Source organism: Enhydra lutris, unplaced genomic scaffold, assembly GCF_002288905.1.
Source record: "Enhydra lutris kenyoni isolate GAN:26980312 unplaced genomic scaffold, ASM228890v2 scaffoldscaffold1, whole genome shotgun sequence".
Taxonomy (NCBI): Eukaryota; Metazoa; Chordata; class Mammalia; order Carnivora; family Mustelidae; genus Enhydra; species Enhydra lutris.
In genome coordinates, this window is record NW_019154085.1 from 9,002,611 (window position 1) to 9,029,292 (window position 26,682).

General features: G+C 39.2%; 1 protein-coding gene across 1 annotated transcript in view; it reads right to left on the reverse strand.

Annotated features, from left to right (window-relative positions):
- The window catches only part of LOC111142096 (general transcription factor IIIC subunit 3), a 35,824-nt gene extending 13,830 nt beyond the window's left edge, over positions 1-21,994 (reverse strand). The window contains exons 1-11 of the mRNA XM_022495052.1: positions 21,875-21,994; positions 20,502-20,613; positions 17,774-17,964; positions 16,522-16,645; positions 10,439-10,630; positions 9,773-9,938; positions 6,193-6,340; positions 5,565-5,634; positions 3,401-3,504; positions 2,328-2,499; positions 158-360 (exon numbers count right to left, since the gene is read on the reverse strand). Coding sequence (XP_022350760.1) covers positions 158-360; positions 2,328-2,499; positions 3,401-3,504; positions 5,565-5,634; positions 6,193-6,340; positions 9,773-9,938; positions 10,439-10,630; positions 16,522-16,645; positions 17,774-17,964; positions 20,502-20,613; positions 21,875-21,976 — 1,584 coding nt within the window. The 5' untranslated portion in view covers positions 21,977-21,994. The remainder of the gene's footprint in view (positions 1-157; positions 361-2,327; positions 2,500-3,400; positions 3,505-5,564; positions 5,635-6,192; positions 6,341-9,772; positions 9,939-10,438; positions 10,631-16,521; positions 16,646-17,773; positions 17,965-20,501; positions 20,614-21,874) is intronic.
- Between the last annotated feature and the right edge of the window lie 4,688 nt (positions 21,995-26,682).

Here is a 26,682-nt window from a genome sequence, read left to right on the forward strand (position 1 = left end):
TCTGTCAAATAAATAAATAAAATCTTTAAAAAAATGCTGAGTTTAATATACTAAAATAAACTTTTTGGATATATGCTGTAGAGACATCTTTAATGGAGGAAAAAGTTCAAAAATATAATCTACCAAGAAAAACTTCCTTTTATGTGACAGAACCTACCTGCTGTGCAGCATTTGCATCTTGTGCTAAAGTATCTGGATCATACATGGGTTCCAGAGCTTCCAGAGCTTTCTCAGGACGACCCAGCTGCTGCTGAAGGGTGGAAAGTGAAATTCTTGCATCCAAATGAAGGGGGGCCAGATCAACCACTTTGCCATAGCTTTCCGCAGCACGTTCCATATAGCCTAAGGCCTTTAAACATTCTAAGATGATGTTAAAATAAAGCATAAATATGATCTACATATCTGTAAGATTGCCAAGATTATTTTTCCATTAAAAAAAAACTTTACAGCAGTAAAAAAATAATTGTAACAAAAATGAAATGCTTATTTCTAGTACTTTAAAACAACTAACCCGTCTAATCTCCATCTACTGACTCATCAATCTATGGATTTCTCCAACTAAATCCAAATAGCTACAAGGATACAAACAACATAGATACACACTTTGGAGTTCTGCTTTACTCACTTAGCATTATGCTTTCAACACTTCCCACGTCTTCCTTACCATTCTGAATGTTTATAACATTCAACTGATTGTTTATTTTACCATATTATCTGATATTTGGGTTATTTCCAAATGTTTACTTTAATAAATAACACTGCAGTAAACATTTTCATGTATATAAGCCGTAGTTTAAAAACTGGCAAGCCAATCTAGACCACAGATCCGTTTTTTTAAGCCATAGTGCTGTTAAAAACAATACACGATCTATGTTTTTTAGAACTGGGATTTTTATGAACTCCCAAGTTACTGGATTCTTTTGAAAAATACGGATTTGAGAAACAGCAGCAGCATCCTTCAGAGAGGATTCTCCAGTTCTCCCCACTACCTTCAGTCTCTTTACTTGCCTATTTCACTCACTCTGTTACTTGCCAGGCTCCTAGGTTCCATGACCCCCAATATAAACTACCTCCTGTCATACTCAATTATTTCCTCAGGGTAAGTTCTCAGAAGGGGATTATTGGGCTCTATTCCTCAAATTTTATGTCAATTAATCATTAAGTCCCAGCAGTTGAACTCGCCACTGTAATAGTGATAACACTAATCTAGGACTTTTTTATCTCATTCCTTTTTCACTGCAATTACCTCCTAAAATGATACTTTTGCCTCCAATTGCTTTCTTAAATCTCCAATTTCTCAACTCTCTGCTGAATATCATCCTCAGGTTAAACTTTGATAACAGGCAATAAAAACTCCAACTCCTCACTCATGTCTTCAAAATTCAAATGCCACAAATACTGTAGTTTTTATGATGGTATCACATCTGTATTCATGTTCAGTCATCCAAACGGTAAAGAGTTATCTCTAAGCGTTTTCTGCAATTTCCTGTCTGTGATATGTCTCAAAATAACCCAGATTGTCAATCAATGCTTCTCTAGCTATAGAGTACCTTCGACCATTATGTAATATTTTAAGAACTATTAGAACTTTCTGCCATCATGTAGTATTCTAGACAAAGACTACTCAAATTTTAATGCATCTTTTATGTGGATTCAATATAAAATCCTATTAGAGTATTTTTTGGCTTTCGTACATTTAAGAAACTTAGTTGTTTTTTATAAGTAATTTTTTCTACTTCATTTCGGATTATTATAAATTTAGATGCAATAAAATGAAGATACATAAAACCCAATCTTGAGCATATCTGGAGCTCAAAGAACACTCAAAATACATTAACTTTTTCCTCAAAATAACATATTTAATATAAATTCATTAAAGCTCTTGAAAATTAGACCGCACCCCAAGTCTGACAATCTATTACTAGAAATTGGAGCCTATGGTTAAGATAGGTAAAAGACACGTACAAAGTATTTTTTAACACAGACATGTTAGTCCTACTTCATGCTGGTACCGTTAAATGAATCACTCTTCCAAAGCACTAGTGTGGGGGAAATCAGGTGGCGGCACACCAAGACAACGGACAACACTGACATTCACAGGATGACCGAGTCACTACGTTGCACACCTGAAACTAACGTAACACTGTATGTCAACTATACTCAAAAAATAAGCAAAACAAGAAAACCTGACTTTCAGAAACTGCCCTGAAACCAGACACTTTCACTTTCACCAAGACATTAATATTTTAAAATAATTATTACCATCTTGGGAAAGTAAGTTCTTGCCTGGTTATATGATTAAACTTCTCCCTCCCACAAAAAATTACCTGCATGCCGGAGCCAAACTACGGCAAGGTTGTATCTTTCAGAGCAAACCAGTGCACTAAGGAGGGGAAGTGCAGAACTATATTCACCGACATCCAAAAAGGCTTCAGCAACATCTAGATAGAGGTCTCCCATATCTTCAGGATTCTGTTCCACTAGTGTTGTCAAGAGAGGCTACATCCCAAAATAAAAGGCTGAAGTCAAACTTTGTTTACAAATATGCATATCTATGTATATTTCTCTTTTTATATACCTATCAGTTACCCAGGGCAAGCCTAAAAGGAGCAAGGCTTAATAAAAACAGCTTTAAATAATCATTTTCCTATTCATTTCTGTATCTCTATTAAAAAGACCTCATACTGCCATCATTCACTCATTTAACACATTACTTCTGAAGCCTGTTATAAGTAGGCACGGTAGGAGCTAAGCTAACACTGACCTACTGTGCCCTTGCTCTGCCAAGTTAAACACGCCCAGGCCTCAGGGCCTCTGTGTTTGCTGATACTCCTGTCATTAATCAAATGTTACCTTTCCAGAGAGGCCTTTCCTGACCACCCTATTTACAACTGCAACTCCTCCTACCCCAATATTCTCTCTCTTCTGATTGATTTTCTTCCAGAGTATTTATCTCCAACCCCTATTTTACATACTTATTTTATGATCTATTTCATCCCTTTAGAACAAAAGCTCCATGACGGCAGGGATCTGTATAATGTTTTCAATACCTTATCCTAAGGTCTGCCAAGTAAATGCCCAATAGCTTTTTTTATTCAGTGAAATACTTAATCCAAAGTTGGCAGAAGAGAAGAGCTGTCAGAACTTACCAACTGTCTAAAAAGCCCAATCTCAAATTCTGATCTCTGGATTGTTCTCATTTAAAAAGAATAATTACTGCAAGCCCCGTTCAGCTTTTATAAGATATTCACACACAAATGATTTACACTTATGGTGACTTCCTGGTTATTGAAAAACATGAAATTTGGGGTAAACTTACAATTCCTTACAATTTCCTGTCAAAGAAAATAATGCAGATTTGATCTGAAGTACCTGAAGTGCAGATCTTAATGTTACTTACATTAAGTGGTTCGAGGATGTTGAGATGTACCAGGCAGACCATCAACTTCACGGTGATGTCTATGGGCACACCATCAGGTATGCTGCAGCTAACATTCTCACCAGCTTTGGATCAGACAGACAAAAAGCAGTTCCTATATGCAAGCTTAGGAAGTAGGACAAATGAAGCGACTACACCCTCAATGTAAGATCTCAATTACTTCATTCAGGACAAAGGATTCCATAGTCAATTCTAATTTGACCAATTCTATTTTTATAGAGGTTTTTTGTTTTTGTTTTTAAAGATTTTATTTATTTATTTGACAGAGAGAGATCACAAGTAGGCAGAGAAGCAGGCAGAGAGAGAGGGGGAAGCAGGCTCCCTGTTGAGCAGAGAGCCCGATGGGGGACTCGATCCCAGGACCCTGAGATCATGACCTGAGCTGAAGGCAGAGGTTTAACCCACTGAGCTACCCAGGCGCCCCTATAAAGGTTTTTTATAGAGGTTTTTATACTTCCTTCAGTCTGTCAGTAAGGAAAGAAGGAAGGAGGGGTGGATCAATGAAACACAGCAAAATATATTAAACAACAAAATGACTAATATATCTGTAATTAAAACCTGAATGTAACTTTTTCCTTAACATTTTCAAAACAATAGACAGCAATAATTTTCAACAGGAATATAACTTTTGGGACGAAAGATCCTAAACAGAAAACAGAGCTGCAAAACAATTTGAGACTTGGCTCAAGGTTAGACCAGGTCCAAGAAAACTATCAAAACTGGCAATTTTTCAGATGCCCTAATTCCTGCTTTCATGGCATTTCAATTTCTACTCCACTGTACAAGAGCTGTACTCCGATCTACTCATTCACAACCCCCGTAACACTCAAGATCGGCAGCCAAAGCACCCTATCTAATCCTATCTGTACCAAGTAGTGCTCTCACACCCGTAACCTCTCCGTCTGCAATGCACTTCCGCCCGGGGGTTTACTTAAATTATGCTTCTAGAAACCTTCTCCGATCTTTAGTATATTGCTCTTCTCTATTTTCCTATAATGTCAGGTTTACTACAGAAATTATCACACTACTCCTCCTATAATTAAACTGTATATACTTCACTTGAACCCCACTTGCCCTCCCTGTGGGGAGGAAGTATCATTTTCACCTGCATATTCCCCAAACACCTAGCATAGGACCTTACAAGAAACTCTTCTCAAAAACTGGGCTTTTCGTTCTCCAACAATTTTCCTCTTCAATATGTCTGTCCCATGTCTCATCTTGGGCTTTGCTCTCTATGAATTAGCATAGCAACTGATTTGTAAAAATGAATTACTACTTTCCATTAGGATGGATCATTTAAATAAAAGGCTTTTTGATTTTGCATACTTATGCCTTAACCCAAAGGATTATATGATGATGGAATTTGTAGGCACCATGACAGGCCAGGGAGGGAGCTATTCTGAAGCCGGCAGTACTCAAGTAACAAGCGCCTCCCCCTTTTCCCCCACCACCAAAAGCCTCATGGGGTAGAGGCAGAAGGAAGGTATTACACAGGAATTTTCATACAAGAACAGGGACGTCTACTCTGCCCACAGAGTTCAATTTTGCTACAACCTCAGATCGGGTCTTGCATACTAGTATTTTCACAGGACAGTTAATGGGTGTGATACAAAGAAAAGAGCAGGAATGAGGAAGAGAACTGAAGGCGACACTGCAAGCCACACCTCAGGTATGACTCCCCAACGAGACCCCTAACTGTGTATTTTAAGTTTTCAATGGACAGCAATCATATCAGTTTCTACTTTTTATATGAATGTTTAAGTTTGAAGTAGAAATTTTTTAATGAGAGTATTTTGCCTTTTTTGAAAAGTAAATTGCTTTAGATCTAAAGGTTTCTGATATGCTGTTCGGTAATCCATTCTTTTTTCACGTCACTAAAAAGACCCCAGAAAATGAGAAATGCCATGTTCAAATGGATGTACTGAGAAATAAAAAGGGACTGAAAAGAATTTTTCAAGCAGGTTTCTTGTGAGTAAATATTCACAAGAAAAAGATACGAAGTCTCTATGAGGAAAAAATGCTTCTGGGAAAACCTGCTATGAGAACATCAACTACCAGTTTCAAAATGCCACATTATAAACCAGAGAGGCTTATGTGCACTACCCTATGCAGAGAAAACTACAACCTTTATTCTCCTCGGAAGGTCCTTCTTCTGTATTTTTTTCCAGCACAATTCCAGAAAAATCTGTAATTACCTAAAAGAATAGAGGAAAAAGGAAATGATGCAAGAGTAACACATAGAAAACCTTTTCACAATGCAAAGGTTCGTATAGTTAGTTCAAATAATCCTTATAACATATAAATGGACTACAAAAAGCAACAGTAGTCTCTTTAAAATAAGAAACCACTGTGATATATTAACATTTTTATATCATATAAACTAATGCTTAAATAAAGATATAGAATTCATCCATATCAAATCGAACTACTTTTCCCAACAGCTTGGGAACTGAATCATAGCAATTCGTCTGGCTGCTGAGTCCTGCTACCCTCAAGTACAGACTATCTGGCATCTGGGATAACGGTGAGAGATTTTATCTCTCCTATATACATAACATATATAACTATGTGTTACATTTCATTTGGAATTACCACAGAATCTAGAAATCTGTTTCAATACAGACTTTAAATAAATAATTTAGTATGTAAGTAGCTTAATATATATAACTAAAGTGAGGAACTGTCAATTTGTAGAATTTCTAAAATGCAGAAATGTGTCCAAAATCCAAGAGAAACCTATTACATTTTCCTACCTCCAAAGCTTTGTCATAATGCTTGTTAGAAATGTATAGTTCGGCTGCTATGTTAATATCTTCCATGGAGACAAGACCCTGATGTTTTGAGAAAGCTTCTTCAATTATGTTAATAGCTGAAGTAACATCATTGGCTTCATAGTAACTCCTAAAAAAATAAATGACAAAATGGATGAATATTTATTTCATTCAGATTATAAAACTCTTATCTTTGCTTAGACCATCTATTACCTATGATTTTCATTTTCTTAAAATTAGGGAAGAGAAAAAACTTTTCTTTAAAATCATAATCACAGCTGATGCAGAAAAAAATGGCAAACACCAGTATGACAATGTCATCATGCCAGCATCTCACTCTCCAAAAGCTACCCCGTGTCATTCCAGCTCGTTCCCCCATCACCTTAGTCCAAGAGCTCTTCTACCTCAGTGGAATCTACAAAGCACTCGTCTACCTGTTCTACTGTCCTGCTGCTTCCTGCCCTCACTTTCCTCCTTCTCCACAGACCAACATTATGAATACTCCCTCCCTTATAATCTCCTCACTTCTCCTGCCCGTCTCTCCCTTCTAATAAAATCATTTGATAAAACCCCAACCCTTGTTAACTCAAATATGCCTGCTCTGCACCACCGCCTCTCCAGCCGACCACGCCGACTGCACTCACTCTGAATTAACGACCAGAAGCCTCGAGCGGGCCCACGGTGCTGGTCAGCAATGTTACCAGGTACCTTGCCCAGTACTCTGCAAATCTGAACATGCATGCAAAGTAAGTGGGGGTCTTGTCCAAAGGCATATTCTGATGCAGTAGAGCTGGGATACAGCTGAGATTCTACATTTACAACAAGCTCCCAGGAGAAGCAAATGTTGCAGCAAGGCTCCAAGGACTCGACAACTACTTCTCATCTTCTCATCTTTCTCTTCAAACCTCCAAAACGCTCTGATCCACACTCTCAGCTGACAACCTTGCTTTTTAGTTTTCAAAGAGAACCAGATCATAACATCTCACATATTCCCAACCTGTCGTCCTACTTACACACACCCAGGGCCGTATCTTCTACCTTCTCCACTAACAAGGGCAAACCCCCACTAGATCCCACTCCCTCCAACCTACTCAAGGACTTCACTCAAGCAATCGTCCCTTCTCTTATTAATCTTCAATGTGTTTTTCAACTGCAGATTATACCAACGGAATACAAATACACTGTAATTTTTCCCAACTTAAAAGTTATCTCTTACCCCTACAACCTATACCAATTACCTCCCCATTCCTCTGCTCCTCTTATAAACTTCTCCAAAGAGCTGCCTATCCCCCAGGAACTCCCACCCCACCTCCAATGTCAACATTCAGTCCTCATTTCACACGCTCTACCTTGACTACTTCACAAAGATGATCATCCCTCCTCCTTGAAGTGCTTTCTTCAATATTTCTAGAATATCACACTCTCTTCATTTCCTCCCACTTCACTGTCCATTTCCTCTCCCTGCTGTTTCCCCTGACTTTTAAACACTGCAGGACCTCAGGGTTTAGTCCTCAGAACGCTTCCCTTATCTGTCTGTCTGTGTCTGTCCCTCTCTCTCACCCCAAACCCACATACAAACACCATTTCATATCAGAAAATCCTGAAAGCTCAGCCTTCAAAATACATCTAGAATATGAATATTTCTCACGACCTCCCGCACTTTTATCCTGGACCAAACAACTGTCAACCCTTTCATAGATTGTTGCAATAATTTCCTAACTGGTCTCTCTGCTTCTGCCCTTACCACTCCTCACACTATCCTCAAAATAACAGAACTGATTTAAAGGGTTTTTTGGTTTTGTTTCTTTAAAAAATTTTATTTATTTAATTGACAGAGAGAGAGACAGAGACGGAGACAGCGGGAGAGGGAACACAAGCACGGGAAGTAGAAGAGGGAGAAGCAGGCTTCCTGCTGAGCAGGCAGCCCAAGCAGAGCTCAATCCCACATGACCTGAGCCAAAGGAAGATGCTTAATGGCTGAGACACCCAGGTGCCCCCTGATTTAAAGTTTAAGTCAAATTACACCTACTCTTCTCAAAACCTTCCAATGACTTCCAAACTCATTCAGGATAAAACCGAAAGCACTTACAATGGTCTGAAAGAGCCAAGCGACCTCCTGATGCCTCTCTGATCTCAGCTCCTGCTATGTTCCCTTAAACCTTCAGCTTGTTCCCAGAGCACACTTCTGCACTTGCCACCTACTTTGCCTGTGACACTCTTCCCTAAATATCTGTTCCCATACTTCCTTTAGTTTACTTACAGGTCATTACGATTGTAACATAGGGAACTGAGTCCTTCTCTAATCACCCTATTTAAAATAACATACCCCTATACACCAGCTTCCTATCCCTTTTCTGCTTCATTTTTCTTCATATCCTTTATCAACATCTGACATATTATATATTTGGTTGTTTTTGTTTATTGTCTCCCTCAACTAAAATGTAAACTCCACAGGGAAAAGAAAATTAAAACGCATTCAAAACTGGATCTCCTGGTGTTTTATACACTGCCCAGCACTTAATAAATATTTCTGAAAGAAAAATAGCATCTGAGAGAAATCCTAATAAACTGAAGTTATGGTAACGTAATTCCATGTAGGAAGGACCTCTACAGCAGTGGCGAAACTATTCATCCTCACCCTTTCCCCCCAAAGTATTATAAATAATATAAATGGAAAACAAATTTACTATCACAGATCAAGTAATAGTTCATAAAATAGAGGCTTAGTGGGCTAATTACATGACAGCTAGTGATGGGACTAATAGCATATAACCTGAAAAGTTCCTCAATGCTCATTACATACATCAGAGGATCAACTTAGGGTTGCCCTGCTTCAACACATTACTTAAAAATGCTTCTAGTATTCTTACATAACCCATCCTTGTGATAACAGGGAGTGATTTCATAGCTAAGCATCTTCATGACAATGGCCACAAGGTTAACAGGGTTAACCCCAAGACACCCAGACGAAGATGGTTGATCCTAGGCTTAAATACTACAGAACAGATATCCCTAGATAGAGAGCTTATGACAAGACAGTATTTAGCCAAATGGTTCTTGCTCTGCTTTGATGTATAGCACACTGGAGAAGTAAATGTAGTAGTACACAATATTTTGGAATAAAATATATACCACAGCCAGTAGCATGTGTCAGCTACAAGGAATATTTTTTTGTCTTAAAATGTTATTCTAGTACTGACTAAAGATAAATGATTATTTAAAAAAACCCGTATCACAAACATTTCATTAGCACATTTACAACAATTTAAAATAATATAACTGCAAATGTACATAACTTCAACTAAGTTATGGAAAACTGGCAACCTAATCATCCTTTTAGAACATGCCCCATTAAGCTTCTGAACACGTGAAGGCAACTGTATATACAAATTTTTCTCAGTAACCACACAGCTGACTTGAAAACAGAAAAGTACAAAAATGTATTAAATAAAACACTTCTTTGAACCTCAATAAAAAATAAAAATATATTTACTTCAAATATGTGTTCTGATTTGTAAAATAAGATGATTAATAGGAGAATCTAAATATACTCCAAACTTACTTTGCCATATCTCTAGCCAACTGCATAAAACGTTCTCCATCAGACGGAGATAAAAGATTTAAAATACGCCTATAACCATCCATTGCCATCTTATGGTCTCCCATCTGCTCATAAAGGCTTGATCGCTCCCACAGATAACGGACATTAGTAGGTTCATATTTAAGAGCTAAAAAGAAAAAAAAGAATTACAGATTTACCACAAAAAGGGGTTCATGATACCTAGGTATGACCAATCCCCTTTTCAGAAAATTTAATAAACACTCTAATTCTCTAATAGACCCAAGGGGGTTATTCTGGAACAAATCTACTTTCACAGGAACTCTCAACTAGGTTTAGTCTAAGACCAGACAGAGTCTGAATCTCTATATTAATCTTCATTTGGTCACTCTAATGAGATGTTAACCCTTAAGGAATAGCTTAGAACCAACAACAATCTCAGCAGGAAACTGAAAGTACTGTTCTTCTACCAACTTCTGTGCTGTATTAGATCACAGCATAAAGTTGCTGATAAACATGAAAGCAGAGAGACCCCAAATACTTCCCTCTGGGATGCCAGAATATAGGGAATAACTATACTTCAGCGAACATCACCCTAGAGTAGTAAGTACAATTATGAAAATACCTATTATATAACATTATATCAAACAAAATAAGAAATTTTTTTACCTTTCGTGTAGCAAAAAATAGCCTGCTTAATATTGTCTTGCTCCAGAGACATTTCTGCCAATCTAACCCATTCTTCGGTGTCACTAGGATTTAAATGTGCAGCAATCAACTCAAACTGAAGAGATTTTTCCATGTCACCTTGGTCCTCATATATCATAGCAAGAGTAGAAAACGGTTCATAAGCCAGAGGAGCTATAATGAATTTAAAAAAAACAAATTCTATTGGCTGAAGAAAGAGGCATGAGATGACATCAATCCCATGTTCAAGCTACGGATCTTTTTTTAATGTTTACTCTTTAAAACACTCTAGCAGAATTATACAAACTACTTAACAGATTTAAGAATAAACATTAGATTAAATTTGCTTTACTTCATGTTCATACACTATTAGTGTTTTGGCATTACTGTCTCTGAGCAAAGTGTAACTTCATGAAAAACTCTACTCTCCACCATGCAACCCTTGTGAAAATCCTCATTTGCTAAGATTAAACACTGCTCAATAACTCAGCAAGTTCATCCCAAAGAACACCATCACATCCGTGTTTATTTAATCTTCATGACCATAGGCATATGGATGAATGGACTAAGGATAGCTAACCTGCACCTAAACGGAGGATATCAAAGTGAATAGTTAATCTACATTTCTGAAATGTTTCTGAAATGAAGTTCAAAGATCACAAGGGCTTAAAATCAAAGATAATTGCTAAAAATAAACAATTACAAACTGGAATAAAGGAACAGGTAATATTGGAAAGTAGGAACCAAACAAAATATCCTCAAGGAAAAGTTTGGCTAAGCTTGTTTCTGATGGAGTAGAAAAGAAAAAGCAGTGACCTCAAATTATCCTAATGAGTAATCTAAGAAAAAAAAAAATTTTTTTAAAGTAAGCTCTACACCCTACATGGGGCTTGAACTCATGACTCCAACATCGAGAGTTGCATGCTCTACCAACTGAGCTGGCCAAGTGCCAAAGGATAGTATTAAAGAAAGCCAACAAACCATGAAAGAGAGCAAAAGAAAGGATCAGAGCAAATCTACAGAAACAACCACAAAACAAGTAACAAAACAGCAAGAAATACATATCTATCGATATTATTTTGAATGTAAATAGACTAAAGGCTCTAATCAAAAGACAAGAGGATGACAGATGGATAAAAAAAATAAGACCATCTATATGCTCACTGTAAGAGACTCATTTCAGATTGAAAGATACCTGCAGATTCAAAGTGAGGAGATGGAAAACATTTATCATGCAAATGGATAACAAAAGAAAGCCAGGAGAGCAATACTTATATTGGACAAACACACTTTAAAACACTGACTGTGGAGGGACGCCTGGGTGGTACAGTCAGTTAAATGTCCAACTCTTGGTTTCAGCTCAGGTCATGATCTCAGGGTTGTGAGATCAAGCCCCACGTGAGACTCTGTGCTGAGCAGGGAGTCTGCTTAAGACTGTCTCTCCCTCTGTCTCTGCCCCTCCCCTCCATGCAGGCTCTCCCTCTCTCTAAATATAAAACAAAGAAACAAAGACAGTGAGTCACCTCACTTAGTCGGTAGAGCCTGCAACTCATGATCTTGGGGTTTTAAGTTCAAGGTTCAAATTGGGTACAAGCATTACTTTAAAAAACAAAATCTTTAAAAAAAATAAAATAAAATAAAAAATAAATAAAAACCAAAATCTTTAAAAAAATAAAAATAAAATAAAATAATATAAAATAAAACAAAGATTGTAGTAAGAGACAAAGAGGACACTATATAATAATAAAGGGCCCCTAATCCAACAAGAGAAAAAAACAATTGTAAATATTTATGTGCCTAACATGGGAGAACCCAAATACATAAAACAGTTAATAACAAACATAAAGAAGTAACAGTAATACAATAATAGTAGAGGACTTTAACACTCCACTTACATCAATGGACAGATCATCCAAACAGAAAATCTACAAATAAAGAATGGTTTTGAATGACACCCTGAACCAGATGGACTAAAAAGACATATTCAGTACATTCCATACTAAAACAGAATACACATTCTTTTTGAGTGCACATGGAACATTCTCCAGAACAGATCAGATATTGGGCCACAAAACAAGTCTCAACAAATTCAAAAAAATCAAAGTCATACCACCCTGCTTTTCTGACCACAATGCTATGAAACTAGAAATCAACCATAAGAAAAAATCTGGAAAGAGTATAAATACATGAGGTTAATTAACATGCTACTAATCAATGAATGGATCAATAAAGAAATCAAAGAATAAATAAAAAACTACATGGAAACAAATGAAAATAAACTACAGTGGTCCAAAATCTTTGGGATGCAGCAAAAGTGGTTGTAAGAGGGAAGTTTATAGCAATACAGGCCAGCCTTTCAGAAGCAGGAAAAATCTCAAATAAATAACCTAATCTTATACCTAAGGGAGCCAAAAAAGAATAAAACCCACACCTAGCAAAAGGAAGGAAATAATAAAGATTAGAACAGAGGAGCACCTGGCTGGCTCAGTGGGTAGAGCATGCAATTACCGACCTCAGGGTTATGAGTTCGAGCCCCACAGTGGGTGCAGAGATTATTTAACAATAAAATCTTTTAAAAAAGATTAGAGCAGAAACAAATGATATAGAAACTAAAAAAAAAAAAAAAAACAAAAAAAAAAAACAGATAAATAGTTCAACAAATTGAACTAGGATCAATAAAATTGATAAACCTTTAGTAAGGTTCATCAAAAAAAAGAGGACGTAAATAAAGTCATAAATGAAAGAGAAGTAACAACCAACACCACAGAAATACAAACAACTGTAACAGAATATTAGAAAACCTATATGCCAACAAACTGGACAACTTAGAGGAAATGGATAAATTCCTTGAAATATACAACCTACCAAAACTGAAGCAGGAAGAAACAGAAAATTTGAACAGACCAATTAGCAGCAATGAAATTGAAGCAGTAACCAAAAACTCCAAAAAAACAAAAGTCAAGGACTAGACAGCCTCACAGGCAAATTCTATCAAACACTTAAAGAAGAGTTAACACCTATTCTTCTCAAACCATTCCAAAACAAAAAAGAGAAAGGAAAACTTCCAAATCCACTCTATGAGGTATCACCCTGATGCCAAAACCAGATAAAGACACCACACACACACACACACACACACCACAGCCCTGTATCTCTCACAAATATAGATGCAAAAATCCTCAACAACGTATTAGCAAACCGAATCCAACAACACATTAAAAAACATACACCAGGATCTAGTGGCATTATCCCCAGGTTGCAAGGATGGTTCCCTATTTGCAAAACAATCAACAAGATATGTTATATCGACAGGATAAAGGATGAAAAGAAAGGGAAAAAAAGAAAATAAAAAAAAGATAAAGAATGAAAACTACATGATCATTTCAATAAATGCAGAAAAAGCATTTGACAAAGTACAACATCAACTCCTGATTTTAAAAAAACCCTCTGCAAAGTAGGTCTAGAGAGCACATACCTCAACATAATAAAGGCCTTATAAGAAAAACCCACAGCCAACAGCATACTCAATGGTGAAAAACTGAGAGCTTTTCCCTTAAGGTCAGAAACAAGATAACAATGTCCACTCTCATCACTTTTAGTCAAGACAGTACTAGAAGTCCTAGCCACAGCAATCAGACAACATAATGAAATAAAATGCATCCAAATTGGTAGGGAAGAAGTAAAACTCTCATTATCTGCAAATGACATGATACTACATATAGAAAACCCTAAAGACTCTACCAAAGAATTACTAGAATTGGTAAGTGAGTTCAGTAAAGTCACAGGATACAAAATCAATGTACAGCAATCTGTTGCCTTCCTATACACTACTAATGAAGCAGCAGAAAGTGAAATTAAGAAAACCATACAAGGGGCACACGGCTGGCTTAGCTGGTAAAGCATGCAGCTCCAGATCTGAGTCATGAGTTCAAGCCTGATGCTGGGTGTAGAGCTTACTAGAAAGAAAGAAAGGAAGGAAGGAAGGAAGGATGGAGGGATGGATGTAAGGAAGAAAGGAAACAAGGAAACAAAAGAATCCCATTTACAATTACAATAAAAACAATAAAATATTTAGGAATAAACTTAATCAAAGAGGTGAAAGACCTGTATTGTGAAAACTATAAAACACTGATGAGAGAAATTCAAGACATTGCAAAGAAATGAAAAGATACTCCATGCTCATGGATTGGAAGAAATAATGTTGTTAAAATGTCTATGCAACCTGGGCACCTGGGTGGCTCAGTCAAGCATCCGTCTTTGGCACAGGTCATGATCCCTGGGTCCCAGGACTGAGTCCTGCATTGGGCTCCCTGCTCAGAGGAGAGTCTGGCCCTTCCCCCCCTCCCGCCCCGCTCATGCACTCACTCACTCTCTCAAATAAATCTTTTAAAAAAATGTCTCGGACATCAGTTGTAACATTTTTCTAGATATGTCTCCTAAGGCAAGGAAAATAAAAGTAAAAACAAACTACTGGAACTACATCAAAATAAAAAGTTTCTGCACTGCGAAAGAAACAACAAAACTAAATAAAAGGCAACCTAGTGAACAGGAGAAGATATTTGCAAATGACATATCCAGTAAAGGGTTAGTATCTGAAACATACAGAGAACTGATACAACTCAATACCAAAAAAACAAATAATCCAATTTAAAAATGGGCAGAAGGCACAAATAGACATTTCTCCAAATTAGACTTCCAGATGGCCACAGACACATAAAAAGATGCTCAACATCACTCATCATCAGGGAAATAGAAAGCAAAAAACTCAATGAGGTATCACCTCACACCTGTCAGAATGGCTAAAATCGGAAACACAAGAAACAAATGTTGGCAAGGTTGTAGAGAACCCTCATGTACTGTTGGTGGGTATGCAAACTGGTGCAGTCACTAGGAAAGACAGTATGGGGAAGACAATTTAACATAAAAAAATAAAAAATACAACTACCCTATGGCCCAGTAATTGTACTACTGGGTATTTACCCCAAAAATACAAAAACATCCCAATGTTTATAGCAGCATTATTTTTACTACCCAAACTAAAGAAGCAACCCAAGTGTCCATTGCTAGGTGAATGGATAAAGAAGACATAAGATAAATATATAATGGAATATTATTCAGCCACAAAAAAAGAATGAAATCTTGCCATTTTCAACATGGATAGAGCAAGAGAGTATAATGCTAAGCGAAGAAAGTCAGAGAAAGATAAATACACTTATGATTTCATTCATATGTTGAATTTAAGAAACAAACAAAACAAAACATAAGCAAAGAAAGAAAAGAGAGAGAAAAACCAAGAACAGACTCTTAACTGTAGAAAACAAACATGGTTGCCACAGGAGAGGTAGGTGGAGGGATGGGGGAAACAGGGGACGGGGATTAAAGAGTACATTTACCATGATGAGAAAAATAAAATTAACAAAGGGAAAAAAGACTTCTAAAAGGACCCTTATCCAGATAAAAGAAATGCCAAAATATTGAAAAGATAAATTAAGAGTTTACTGTATTACAACTTCCTAAGTCACTATGTAGGGCATTATTTGGCAACACATCAGGAAACCAAAATAATAAATTTAAGTGATTAGTCAGAAAGTCACTTATGAAGATATCCTTCAATATGCCCATGATTTGCAGATTAAAGAAAGATGGTAAGTATAAATTGTATCTTTTACCAAAAAGTAGATTAAAATAATCTAGCTCTGCCTAATCTGGAAAGTGGAAGAAAAAAAAGAACACTTTTTAAGGGGTTTTAACATGGGCTTGCCATATTTAAAAAAGACTAATGCCACAGAAGTCTAAAACCCCAAAATGGAATATTAAAAAACAAACAAAAACAAAAAAGAAGCCTGGTAGAGTTCAATAAATATTAATATTTCATTGAGTCATAATCAGGTTTTCATTTTCTTGGTAATGACTTCTACTCAATGTGAAAGTGGCATACTGCTGGTACAACAATCACCTCCAAGCTTCTGAATATATTTTCCAAGCAGTACAGTGAAATGGTCCTCCATTTGTTTTAAAAGTCACACTATTAAACTGCTATTATCAATAATCCCCACAAAAACCACCTTGTCTTATGATTTCCATGCACATCAATATCGCCTCCTCACGTTCTCCTCGAGCAAAGCGAATGTTGGCTTCACCCATAAGACCCCTCAGAGCTCTGGGAAGTTTACTTCGAGGTCTTTTCTCCTGTAAAAAAAATAAACAACATTTAGCTAAAATATAGTAATATTTTAGATTTCAATTCCAACCAAATTAATAAATGCAGAGGATAATGAAAATGAAATTTCCCTTTAAAACTTCTCAACATTCTAGGGGTGCCTGGGTGGCTCAGTGGGTTAAGCCTCTGCCTTTGGCTCGGGTCGTGGTCTCGGGGTCCTGGGATCAAGCCCCGCATCGGACTCTCTGCTCAGCGGGGAGCCTGCTTCCTCCTCTCTCTCTCTGCCTGCCTCTCTGCCTACTTGTGATCTCTCTCTCTGTCAAATAAATAAATAAAATCTTAAAAAAAAAAACAAAACTTCTCAACATTCTAAAACTGGAAACTAAGGAATAAATGACTACAATACTGGCTCATTAACATCAAAGTCTGCACTTTAGGAAGAAGTCTAAAATTAATCTCAGGAAATCAGTCTAAAATATTCTCCAAAAAGGAATAATTCAGAAAACTAAAACAAAAAACAAAAACAAACTTCCTACAGTAGAAAGTTCAAAGCACAGTAAAAATATATGAAAAAAGCAAAAATCAATGTGGTCAGGAATCACTATTACTAATTAGAATAATAACAAATGTAGAACCTGATGCGGCAAAACGGGTTTATGTGCCAGGAAGCTTCTTTTCTTAACATAACCTACTGAAGATCCCCCTTCCTTCAAATTTATCTACTTAGAATAAACTCGGTTAAAAAAATATCAAGTTATATTGGGGTACCTGGATGGCTAAGTCAGTTAAGTGTCTGACTCTTACTTTCGGCTCACGTCATGTTCTCAGGGCTGGTCATGAGAGGGAGCCCTATGGGGGGGCTCTGTGCCCAGTAAGGAGTCTGCTCGGATCCTCTCCCTCCCCACTCCCTCACCCCTGCTCTTGAGCAAGCACACGCTCTAATAAATACATCTATAAAGTTACAATATGGACCTTTTAATAGCAAAACCACAGTACAAAATCTCTAAGATTAGACATAAGAAACCAGGAAAAGTTGTCTCATATTTCCTTCCTCACAGTTTGAATTCTTTCTAGATATATGTATGATTTAAAGATTTCTTTTTCAGTTACTATGTCACATTTTCATTCCATTTATCAATACTAAAGGAGGCACTTACTTTCATCATCTTCTTGGTCTCACGATTGAGGACCATCTCCAGCACAAACACGTCGCCCGCAGTGGGTTGCTCAGGTGTTTCTTCTTCCTCCTCCTCCTCTTCTTCCTCTTCCTCCTCGTCATCTTCATTCTCTCCAAGCATGGACGCAAAGACCTTGTGAACTGACTTACTGACTCCATCTGACATTTCTCCTGAAGAAAGACACGTTAAGGATGTTGGATAAATGTGACAGTTAATGTTTAAGGGAAGACAAAATTATTAAAAAAAAAAAAAAAAAAACATATTCTGAGCAACAGCCATTCTCAAGAAATCATAAAAATCATCTTAAGAATTCTGAACATCCAAAATAAATTTACAAAGAAATGTACGTTATAACACTGCCAATCGATAAAATTTATTCCAGTTAACAGAAAGGAAAAAAAATCACAGGATCATCTTCTAAGGAGAAGCATCTGATAAAATCTAATACTCATTCCTAATAAAAATTCTTAGTCAACTAGAAATGGAAAGGAATATCTTTCGTTTGATAAACAGTATCTACAAAAAAACTTTCCACCAACACAGCTAATGGTGCCTTATTCAGTTACTAGAAATGAGACAAGGATGCCATCACCACTCCTTTCAACGTTTTGCTGGAGGTCCTGAATAACGTAAAATGAAGAGAAAAGATGGGAAAAGAAGATGGGAAGGAAGAAATGAAACTGTCATTATTCACAAATGATGTGATTAGGACATAGAAGATCTAAAAGAATGTACGTACAAACTGCCAGAACACAGCAGTTAAGTCAGGTTCTTGGATTCAAGGTCAATACACAAAAATTAACTGTAGTTTCTCTATCAGCAATCATGAACTGAAAATGAAATTAAAAGAAGGCCGTATTTGCTTGGTGTGTGGGAAAGCTACTCAAGAGCAAGAATTTAACAGCGATATTCAGTAACGTACAGGAGAAAAAAAGACAATTAATTCCAGGGGCCATATATTCCAATTAGCAGACTTTGTCAAACTTGTTCAAAACTGACACTTCTTTTATTCTGAATATATATGTTCACACTCACCAAGGGTCCTGATAGAGCTCTGGGATGATTCCTTCCTGGGGAATGGGGAGCTTTCTATCTTGAAAGGACGGATGGGATTATCTGAGCTGAGGAAATCTAATACACGTATGCCTACTGCTCCTGATGAGCAAGAACTGACTCAATTAATCACTTTTTTTAGAGCGGGCCTCATGGCCACTGCTCAGGGGCAGCGTTCGTCAACCAGGACTGGGAGGCAGGCACGCAATGGTGCCTGCCACTACAGTTACATATCAAAGACCAGATGTTGGAAGAGCTATTCCTCCCCTAAGCAGATAAAGGGAAAGACCCAAAAGTTATTAGAACAACTTCAGTCCTCTTTCCCACCCCACTTGTCTGACAAGGTAAGAAACTGTAACCCCAATTTGCTCTACTTTTTGCCGTTCTTCTCCACTTGGGTCAAAGGAGGCAGGAATAAAGCTTGTTTTCTTTCTATCCTAATAGTATTGATTCTCTGTGGAAAGAAGGTCGTTTATAGGGAAAAAAAAAAAAAGCCTCTACTTCTACTCCCTAGAACAGGAAAGTTCAATGTAGTTAGTTCTCCATCAGACGCTACACACAAAGCTACATTATAACTGTACTTCAGTATCACACATAACTTGTCAAGGGTAGATGGAACCGTGAACTGTCATCAGTATTCTGATCACTAGGAAGGTGTATGAATCACTGGAAATTAATGAATTTGCATACTAATTCATCAGTTAGACTCTGATGGCTTTAATTAGTTTGGGACTAACCAAATCTAGTATCTGGCCATGCAGAGCTGAGGACTGGATCTTAGAATGAGGCAGCACACCAAGACACCTACACTGTGTGTGATGACCCAGCTGGGCAGCCAACAGGACTTCCACTGGATTTCTATCTCATCTCCTACAACTAAAGCAGTAGTTTGGAAGCCACTTTATATAGAAGTACAACAATCTGGGGGAGTATAGTCTGGAAGTAATTAGTAACTGAAAGAGCTAATATAAAAAACAATAACTCTAAAAAGGCTCCCAAATACTGACGCCAATTTGAAACACTTTTGCACAAGGCACCTGTGTGGCTCAGCCGGTTAAGCAACTGACTCTTAATTTTGGCTCAGGTCAAGATTTCAGGGTCCTGGGTTGGGTGGCATGGAACTCGGTGTTCAGTGGGGAATCTGCCAGAGGATTCTCTCTCTTTCCTTCTGTCCCTCCCCCTGACTGACACGCCCCCAGGCTTGCTCTAAAATAAATACATCTTGGGGCACCTGGGTGGCTCAGCGGGTTAAGCCTCTGCTTTCGGCTCTGGTTGTGATCTCAGGATCCTGGGATCAAGCCCCACACTCGCTCTCTGCTCAGCGGGGAGCCTGCTTCCCCCCGCTCCTCTTTCTGCCTGCCTCTCTGCCTACTTGTGATCCCAGTCAAATAAAATCTTAAAAAAATAAAATAAAACAAAATAAATAAATCTTAAAAAAATAAACACTTTTTTACAAAAACAACCCACAAAACTAGCCATCACCATATTCAGTAACTCCACAAATCTTTATTGAGCACATTATTACACAACATGCACTATGCTACTGAAAAACAAGGTCATCAACAGAATACCACTGCAACGAAAAAGCACTGTTTTTATTAAATTGTTAGGTACCCTCAATATTCAATGCAGGTAACAGATGATTTTAACACACCTTCATTGACATCTTTGTCCCGCGATTTGGTGGAGTCAATTCCTGATGATGATGGAACTTCAGAGTCATTTGGATTTTCTTCGGCTGGTAACTTTCCTTTTTCCTGAAGACTCTGTGATTGAAAATTTAAAAAAAAAAAAAAAAAATGCAGATTTAGTTCTCTCCAGTTGGGAATAGGGCATTTCCCTCATTCTCTCTTTCTATAAAACTCGAGCTCTACAAACACATACAGTATGTGGAATTCACATTTGAATAGTCAAAGCATTTCAGAGTACCTCGATCTCATCCCCCATGACTGTCTGCATCAGTCACTTATAAAAATAATCTAAGAGACGCCTGGGGGGCTCAGTGGGTTGAGCGTCTGCGTTTGGCTCAGGTCATGATCCCACGGTCCTGGGACTGAGTTCCGCCTCGGATCCTGGTTCGGCAGTGAGCCTGCTTCCTCCTCTGCCACTCCCCCTGCTTGTGCTCGCGCTCTCTCTCTCTGACAAATAAATAAATAAAAATCTTTTAAAAATAACTTAAAATACCTTGATGATTTCACGAATCTACCCATTGTATCCCAGCTTTTTATTTTTTATTTTTTTATTTTTTCTTTTTTTAAGATTTTATTTATTTGACAGAGAGAAATCACAAGTAGGCAGAGAGGCAGGCAGAGAGAGGAGGAAGCAGGCTTCCCGCTGAGCAGAGAGCCCGATGCGGGGCTCGATCCCAGGACCCTGAGATCATGACCTGAGCTGAAGGCAGAGGCTTTAACCCACTGAGCCACCCAGGCGCCCCGTATCCCAGCTTTTTAAATTAAAAGAGATGGATCACTATTAGCTGCATGAATTGGGAGAGAACCCACCGGTCAATTTCAAAGGGTGCGATCATTTTTATCTCCCTTCGGACTTCCTATAAGTGAGAAGATAAGGGAAGTTCAGATATTCTCAAGTATGAAAAATTATGTGAGTGAAAATTTTGGTACCAGACAAGAAAACTCGTTTTATGGAAGATGACATCACACCCGTGCGAGACGCCTCAGAAACCGGGCGTCGGCTGAATGACCGCAGCCTCCGGAAGGCGGTGAGACGCTCACCCCAACACACAAGAAACACCCGGTGGCAAAGCTGGGACTAATGTCAGAATGTGACGGGGAGGAGGGGCAGGGGAAAGGAGGGGAGAGACGAGGTTACTACAAAGACAAGACTTTGGCGGGGGAAATCTTTAGGGGAGCGCAGCACAAGGATGAGAGGCGAGAATCAGGGTTTGGGTAAGAAGCGGCGGACGTCCCGGCCGCCCCATCCCGGCCGGCGTACGAGGCACGGGGCCCCCCACATCTAGGTGTACCACGGCAAGACAGAGAGAAGAATCCTGGCCTAGCGGCGCCTCACTTTCTTCTCGCGGGTTTTCCTCTCTTCTCTCCGCCTCTCGAACTCCTCGAAGGAGATCTTCCCTTCCAGGTAATCGATGAGCTCCGGGCTGAAACCCGACATGGCTCCGGGGTGCGGATACACAACACCAAACACCAGGCCAGAGAACCGGAAGAGCAGGATTTTATCTCGCTCCGGGGCGTCGAGAGCGGTGACCCGGAGCTCTCCGGGGAAACGGGCCCGGCCGGCGCTGCAGTCGCTGCGCTCTGGTTCCGCGCGCGCATCTGGTCCGGCTTCCTTCCGGGCAGCGGGAGCGGGATCTTCTGGGCGGAGCCCGGTGCCGGGAACCTCGGCTGCTTCGCGGGCTTAGGCCTCTTATTTGAGATGATTGGGGAGGTTTTGTTTTGTTTTGTTTTGTTTTTGTTTAAAAAAAAAAAAGGGGGGAAAGGAAAGGAGAAAAAAAAAAGTGCTTAAAGAAATTTTCCTTAATCTAGGTTGTTTCCCTTAATTCTTCATTAGGATTCCTACTTCTAATTCTGAATGCTTGTTCTTAAATTAATTTGAACTTTGCTGTAGTGATTATTTTCCTAATGTAACCGTCTGCACTGCCACATGCATGTTTCACTTTCCTGTGTCTCCTGCCACAGAAGGCAGAAGTCCCCTCCCGATGTGAGCTCTAAATCTCACGTCCTCCACCAGCGGTACCATCGGTTCGGTCTTCATGGATCCTCAAACCCTCCCTTCCCTCGGGGGTCCTTCCCTCCCAGTCCGTACACAAGTTTATCAGGACTCCTTGTCCCACCGATCAGTCCTACCCAAGTTTTCTTCTTTTCTTAACAAACTTTTAGAAAGAATCAAACGCTTGCTGTAATTACCATCCACTCTTGCTCGTTGACTCCAGGACAGGCACTGGCTTATGCATATTATTACACGCATGGCCCAAAGTAATCCTTAAAAACGGATGCTGCTATTCTCAAAGCCAAAGTCTTACGTCTAATAAGTACCAGAGCCAGGATGTGAACCCGGGTCTATGTGACCCCAAATCCCCTGTGCGGAATCAATATAGCACTTGGCCTTCCCTCCATGGAACTGTTCTTCACCTGCTGAATACTCCTGTGATCTGTATTTTACCTTGTATCCTAACGATTTCTCTGCTAGAGACACTGTGAGCATCTTGAGAACAGTACTACCCGATGCATCTTTGTGAACTCTAGTAATCTGTGCTTAAAACACACTTACGAATTAAATTGGATGGAATTGAAAGTGTGTTGGAAATGGGCAAGAGCGTTGAGGTATGGGGAATGCATCTTGACATAAAGCTAAGTTTAAAGACAAGTTACAAGGAGCCTGTCACTTACCCATTAGTACCTCTTTGTTACAATCTGGATGAGGATAAGAAACAGTAGGATGGCAGAATGAGAACCACGACCCCAAGACTTCCAGTTGAGAGAAAAATACCTCACAGCTAGACGTCACCCCCTTTCTCATGATGAAGAATCCTCAGGACTCTGCCTGGGTGTAAAATATGGAGGCTCGCAGGGTAGGTTGGATAAGGTTCTCAACAGAAATCATTTACAGGGAAATTCTCCCCTAAATTTCTTCAGGCAGTCAGGGAATTGCATCCAAGAGGAAGTCAAGGGTTTGGTTCTAACTATCCTGGGGGAAAAGAAGGGAATCGAGGGCAGGAAAGATGTTCACCTCATAAGAACTCTCGACTAAGACCCAGATGGCTTAGACCAACTTGTCTCATCGTTAGTTCCCTGGAATATGGAATAACAATTGTGAATCTGTAGATTCATATTGGAGAGAATAGAGAACAGGGAGCAGCAGTGGAAGGACAGCTTTTATGCTGTTGACAAAGAGACAACAGATCCAAAATGGAATCACTTGTGCTAAACCCACATCACAAAACCAAGACTTAATACCTAGCTTAGTTACAGTTTGAACCCCTCTCAGGAGTGGAATCTTAAGCCGGTCCATCTGTAATTACCTGGTCAGCACTAGCAAGGTGACCTCACTGCATGATAGACCTCTGCTATCCCTAAGAGGAGGTGATCTTGCCACAAACTGTCCACTCTTTGCTGGTAACTTCCTTGCCCCACCTTCTTCTAGCTACAAAAGTCTTTCACTGTGTACAGCTCTTTGGAGCTCCTATTTTTTAGATGATGTTCAATTCATGGTTCACTGAATAAAGCCAATAAGATTTTAAAATTTATTCTCAAGTTGAATTTGGTTTTAAACATGGAACAACTTGTGGACGTGAGAGTTACAACCCAGACTCTAGCAACATATCTTATAAAATTGTAATCTTTCTGTTTTTCTTTTCTCCATTTCCTGGTAAGTGATTTCTCCCCTGGTGAGTCAGAGGCATCTTCATTACCTTGAGATGAAGTGGAATTGTTCCAGAAGTAATGAAAATAGTAAGAAGAAACCTTTCAGACATTCTGATTGCTTTTGGGAATCAAATGAAATGTCTGTAGAAAGAACATTGAATTTGCCAGGACAATAGAATTAAGAGTATACAGGGAGAAGGTGACTCCATCCTTTCTCCTCGTCAAGGGGAGGAAACAGAATGGGGTGTGACCCTTTTGGGGAGACAATTCTTCCATAATTCTCTCACTATTCTGCAAAAGCTTGTGACAACGTTCAATCTGGGCTATATTTTCAAAGATGTCTGTAGAGCAATCAACCTTGAAAGACAGAGAAATTATCTTTCTCTGGGGCAGAGGACAGATTTGTTATGTGACCAGTACCATAAATATAATGTTTCTCTTGGGGCAAAGTTTGGGCATGTTGTGAGTAGCCCCTTGTAAGAGTGGGATTTTCCAAGTTTGGGGTTCCTCAGCTGGGGCACAAGTGCAATATACTTGAACACACCTCTGTGTGGCTCCTGTGATACTTGGGGGATAAGGAGAGCCAATGTGGATGTAAAATCATGCTGTCTGCAGCGCCATGAGTAATAAAGTCTCTTGCCTCAGCCCAAGAGGCTCACATGTCTGACAGCATCTGTGAAACTGTAGAAGGATAGTGTGTGACTTACAAGTAGAGCAGAACTTCACGCCCTAGTTCTTGACTCCCCTAGATCTGGGATAAGGGACAACTGGACATGTCCAGAGAATGGAGTACTCCTCAAAGAGGAACGGAGTCATGGTTGAAAGGCTGTCAGAGACCTATGTAAAGAATTACCATGGGCCCCTTGGGAACCTGGATCACGTGCAAAACATTAATTTTCGTTGGAGGAAACGTGACACTTTTGCTGTTTTCCTAGCAACGGCTCTCAGCCAAGAAGAAAATCACTTACCCAGTGGACATCTAGCAACGGGTGTAGGGAAGTTTGGGTTTTCAGGATAATAGGGCAGGTGTGGGGAAATGACTGATATACAGTGCCTGAGGACCAGGTGTGCTAAACGGTCATACAAGTGGAGACTTGCCCTTTCCCAGCAGCCAACAGTACCACCATCCAGAAACTCTGGTCAGGATGGAGTCAGGCCTTCCATCAACAGCTGCCTTACAACAGCAAGTTTTCCAGCAGAAGACTGTGTGCTCCTGCCCTGAGACTGTGTAGACAGCAGGCAGAGCAGGCAGAGGGAGAAGCCGGCTCCCTGCAGAGCAAGGAGCCCGATGCGAGACTCGATCCCAGGACCCTAGAATCAAGACCTGAGCTGAAGGCAGCCTCTTAACCGATGGAGCCACCCAGGCATCCCTCAAGACATGTTTATTGAACATTTGCTATGTGCACGGCACTGTGCTAGGTCCTAGAGAAATAAAAATGGCTTGGGTATGATCTCTGCTCACAAAGACATCACAACAGTCCAGGGAAAACAGGCACATATACAGCTACTTAAAACAGAACAAATTAGGGGCGCCTGGGTGGCTCAGTCGATTAAGTGTCTGCCTTTACCTCAGGTCATATCCTGGGGTCCTGGGATCATGCCCTGCACTGGACTCTTGCTCAGGGGGAGTTAACTTTTCCCTCTCCTTCTGGTTTGCCCTCCTGCTGGTGTGCACTCTTTCTCTCTCTCTCTTTCTCTCCCTCAGTGAAGAAATAAAATCTTAAAAACAGGACAAATTAAACCAGATGCAGAAATCTATTTTTGCATAAATATTTTATTATTGATATTGAGTATCAATGAGCCACGAAAAAGCTCCAGAAGACTATTGTGGAATATACAGACTAATGTTACTAGGACGCCGATGTTTGCCAGGTAGTACAATGCTCTTTTTGTAGGAATCACAGAGAAAATGATGCAGCTCTCCATAGTCATACAAGAAAAGTAGCTGTCCCAAATGAAAATATGAGAAGCAGAGTGATTCAGCCTGCATTGGTAGGGAGAGAAGATTGGTTGTAAAGGAAGGGAATTCCACCCATTTCTACTCTCCCTTCTTAAGGATGTGTGTGGAGAAAAACTAGAGCTGGAGTGTGGCTAGGATATTCGTGTAGCACAGTGTCCCGCGCTGAATATAGTGGGGGGTGGTATCTCCTGGAGACCCTAGCAACTCCTAGAATCCCAAGTGTTTTTCCTCTCCATTTCCGCTGACCTGTGGATATTTATCACTTCTTCTCCCTTGGTATCAAACTGGGAGGTCTCTCAATAACGTAGGCTGAAAGTGGGGATGCATCTTCTTTTCAGGAAAAAGACAGATTATAAGCCCAAATTTCCATTACATAGAATGAACTATAGTAAAAATGAGCAGAGTCTCTTTCAGATAATTTATTGATAAAAGGTAATTCGCATACATGTCTTAAAGAGAAGCTTAAAAGAAATGTAATTTAGAGGATCCCCATCTCTTCTGCCTGTGGTGTTCTTCTAACTCTTACAAATAAGAGC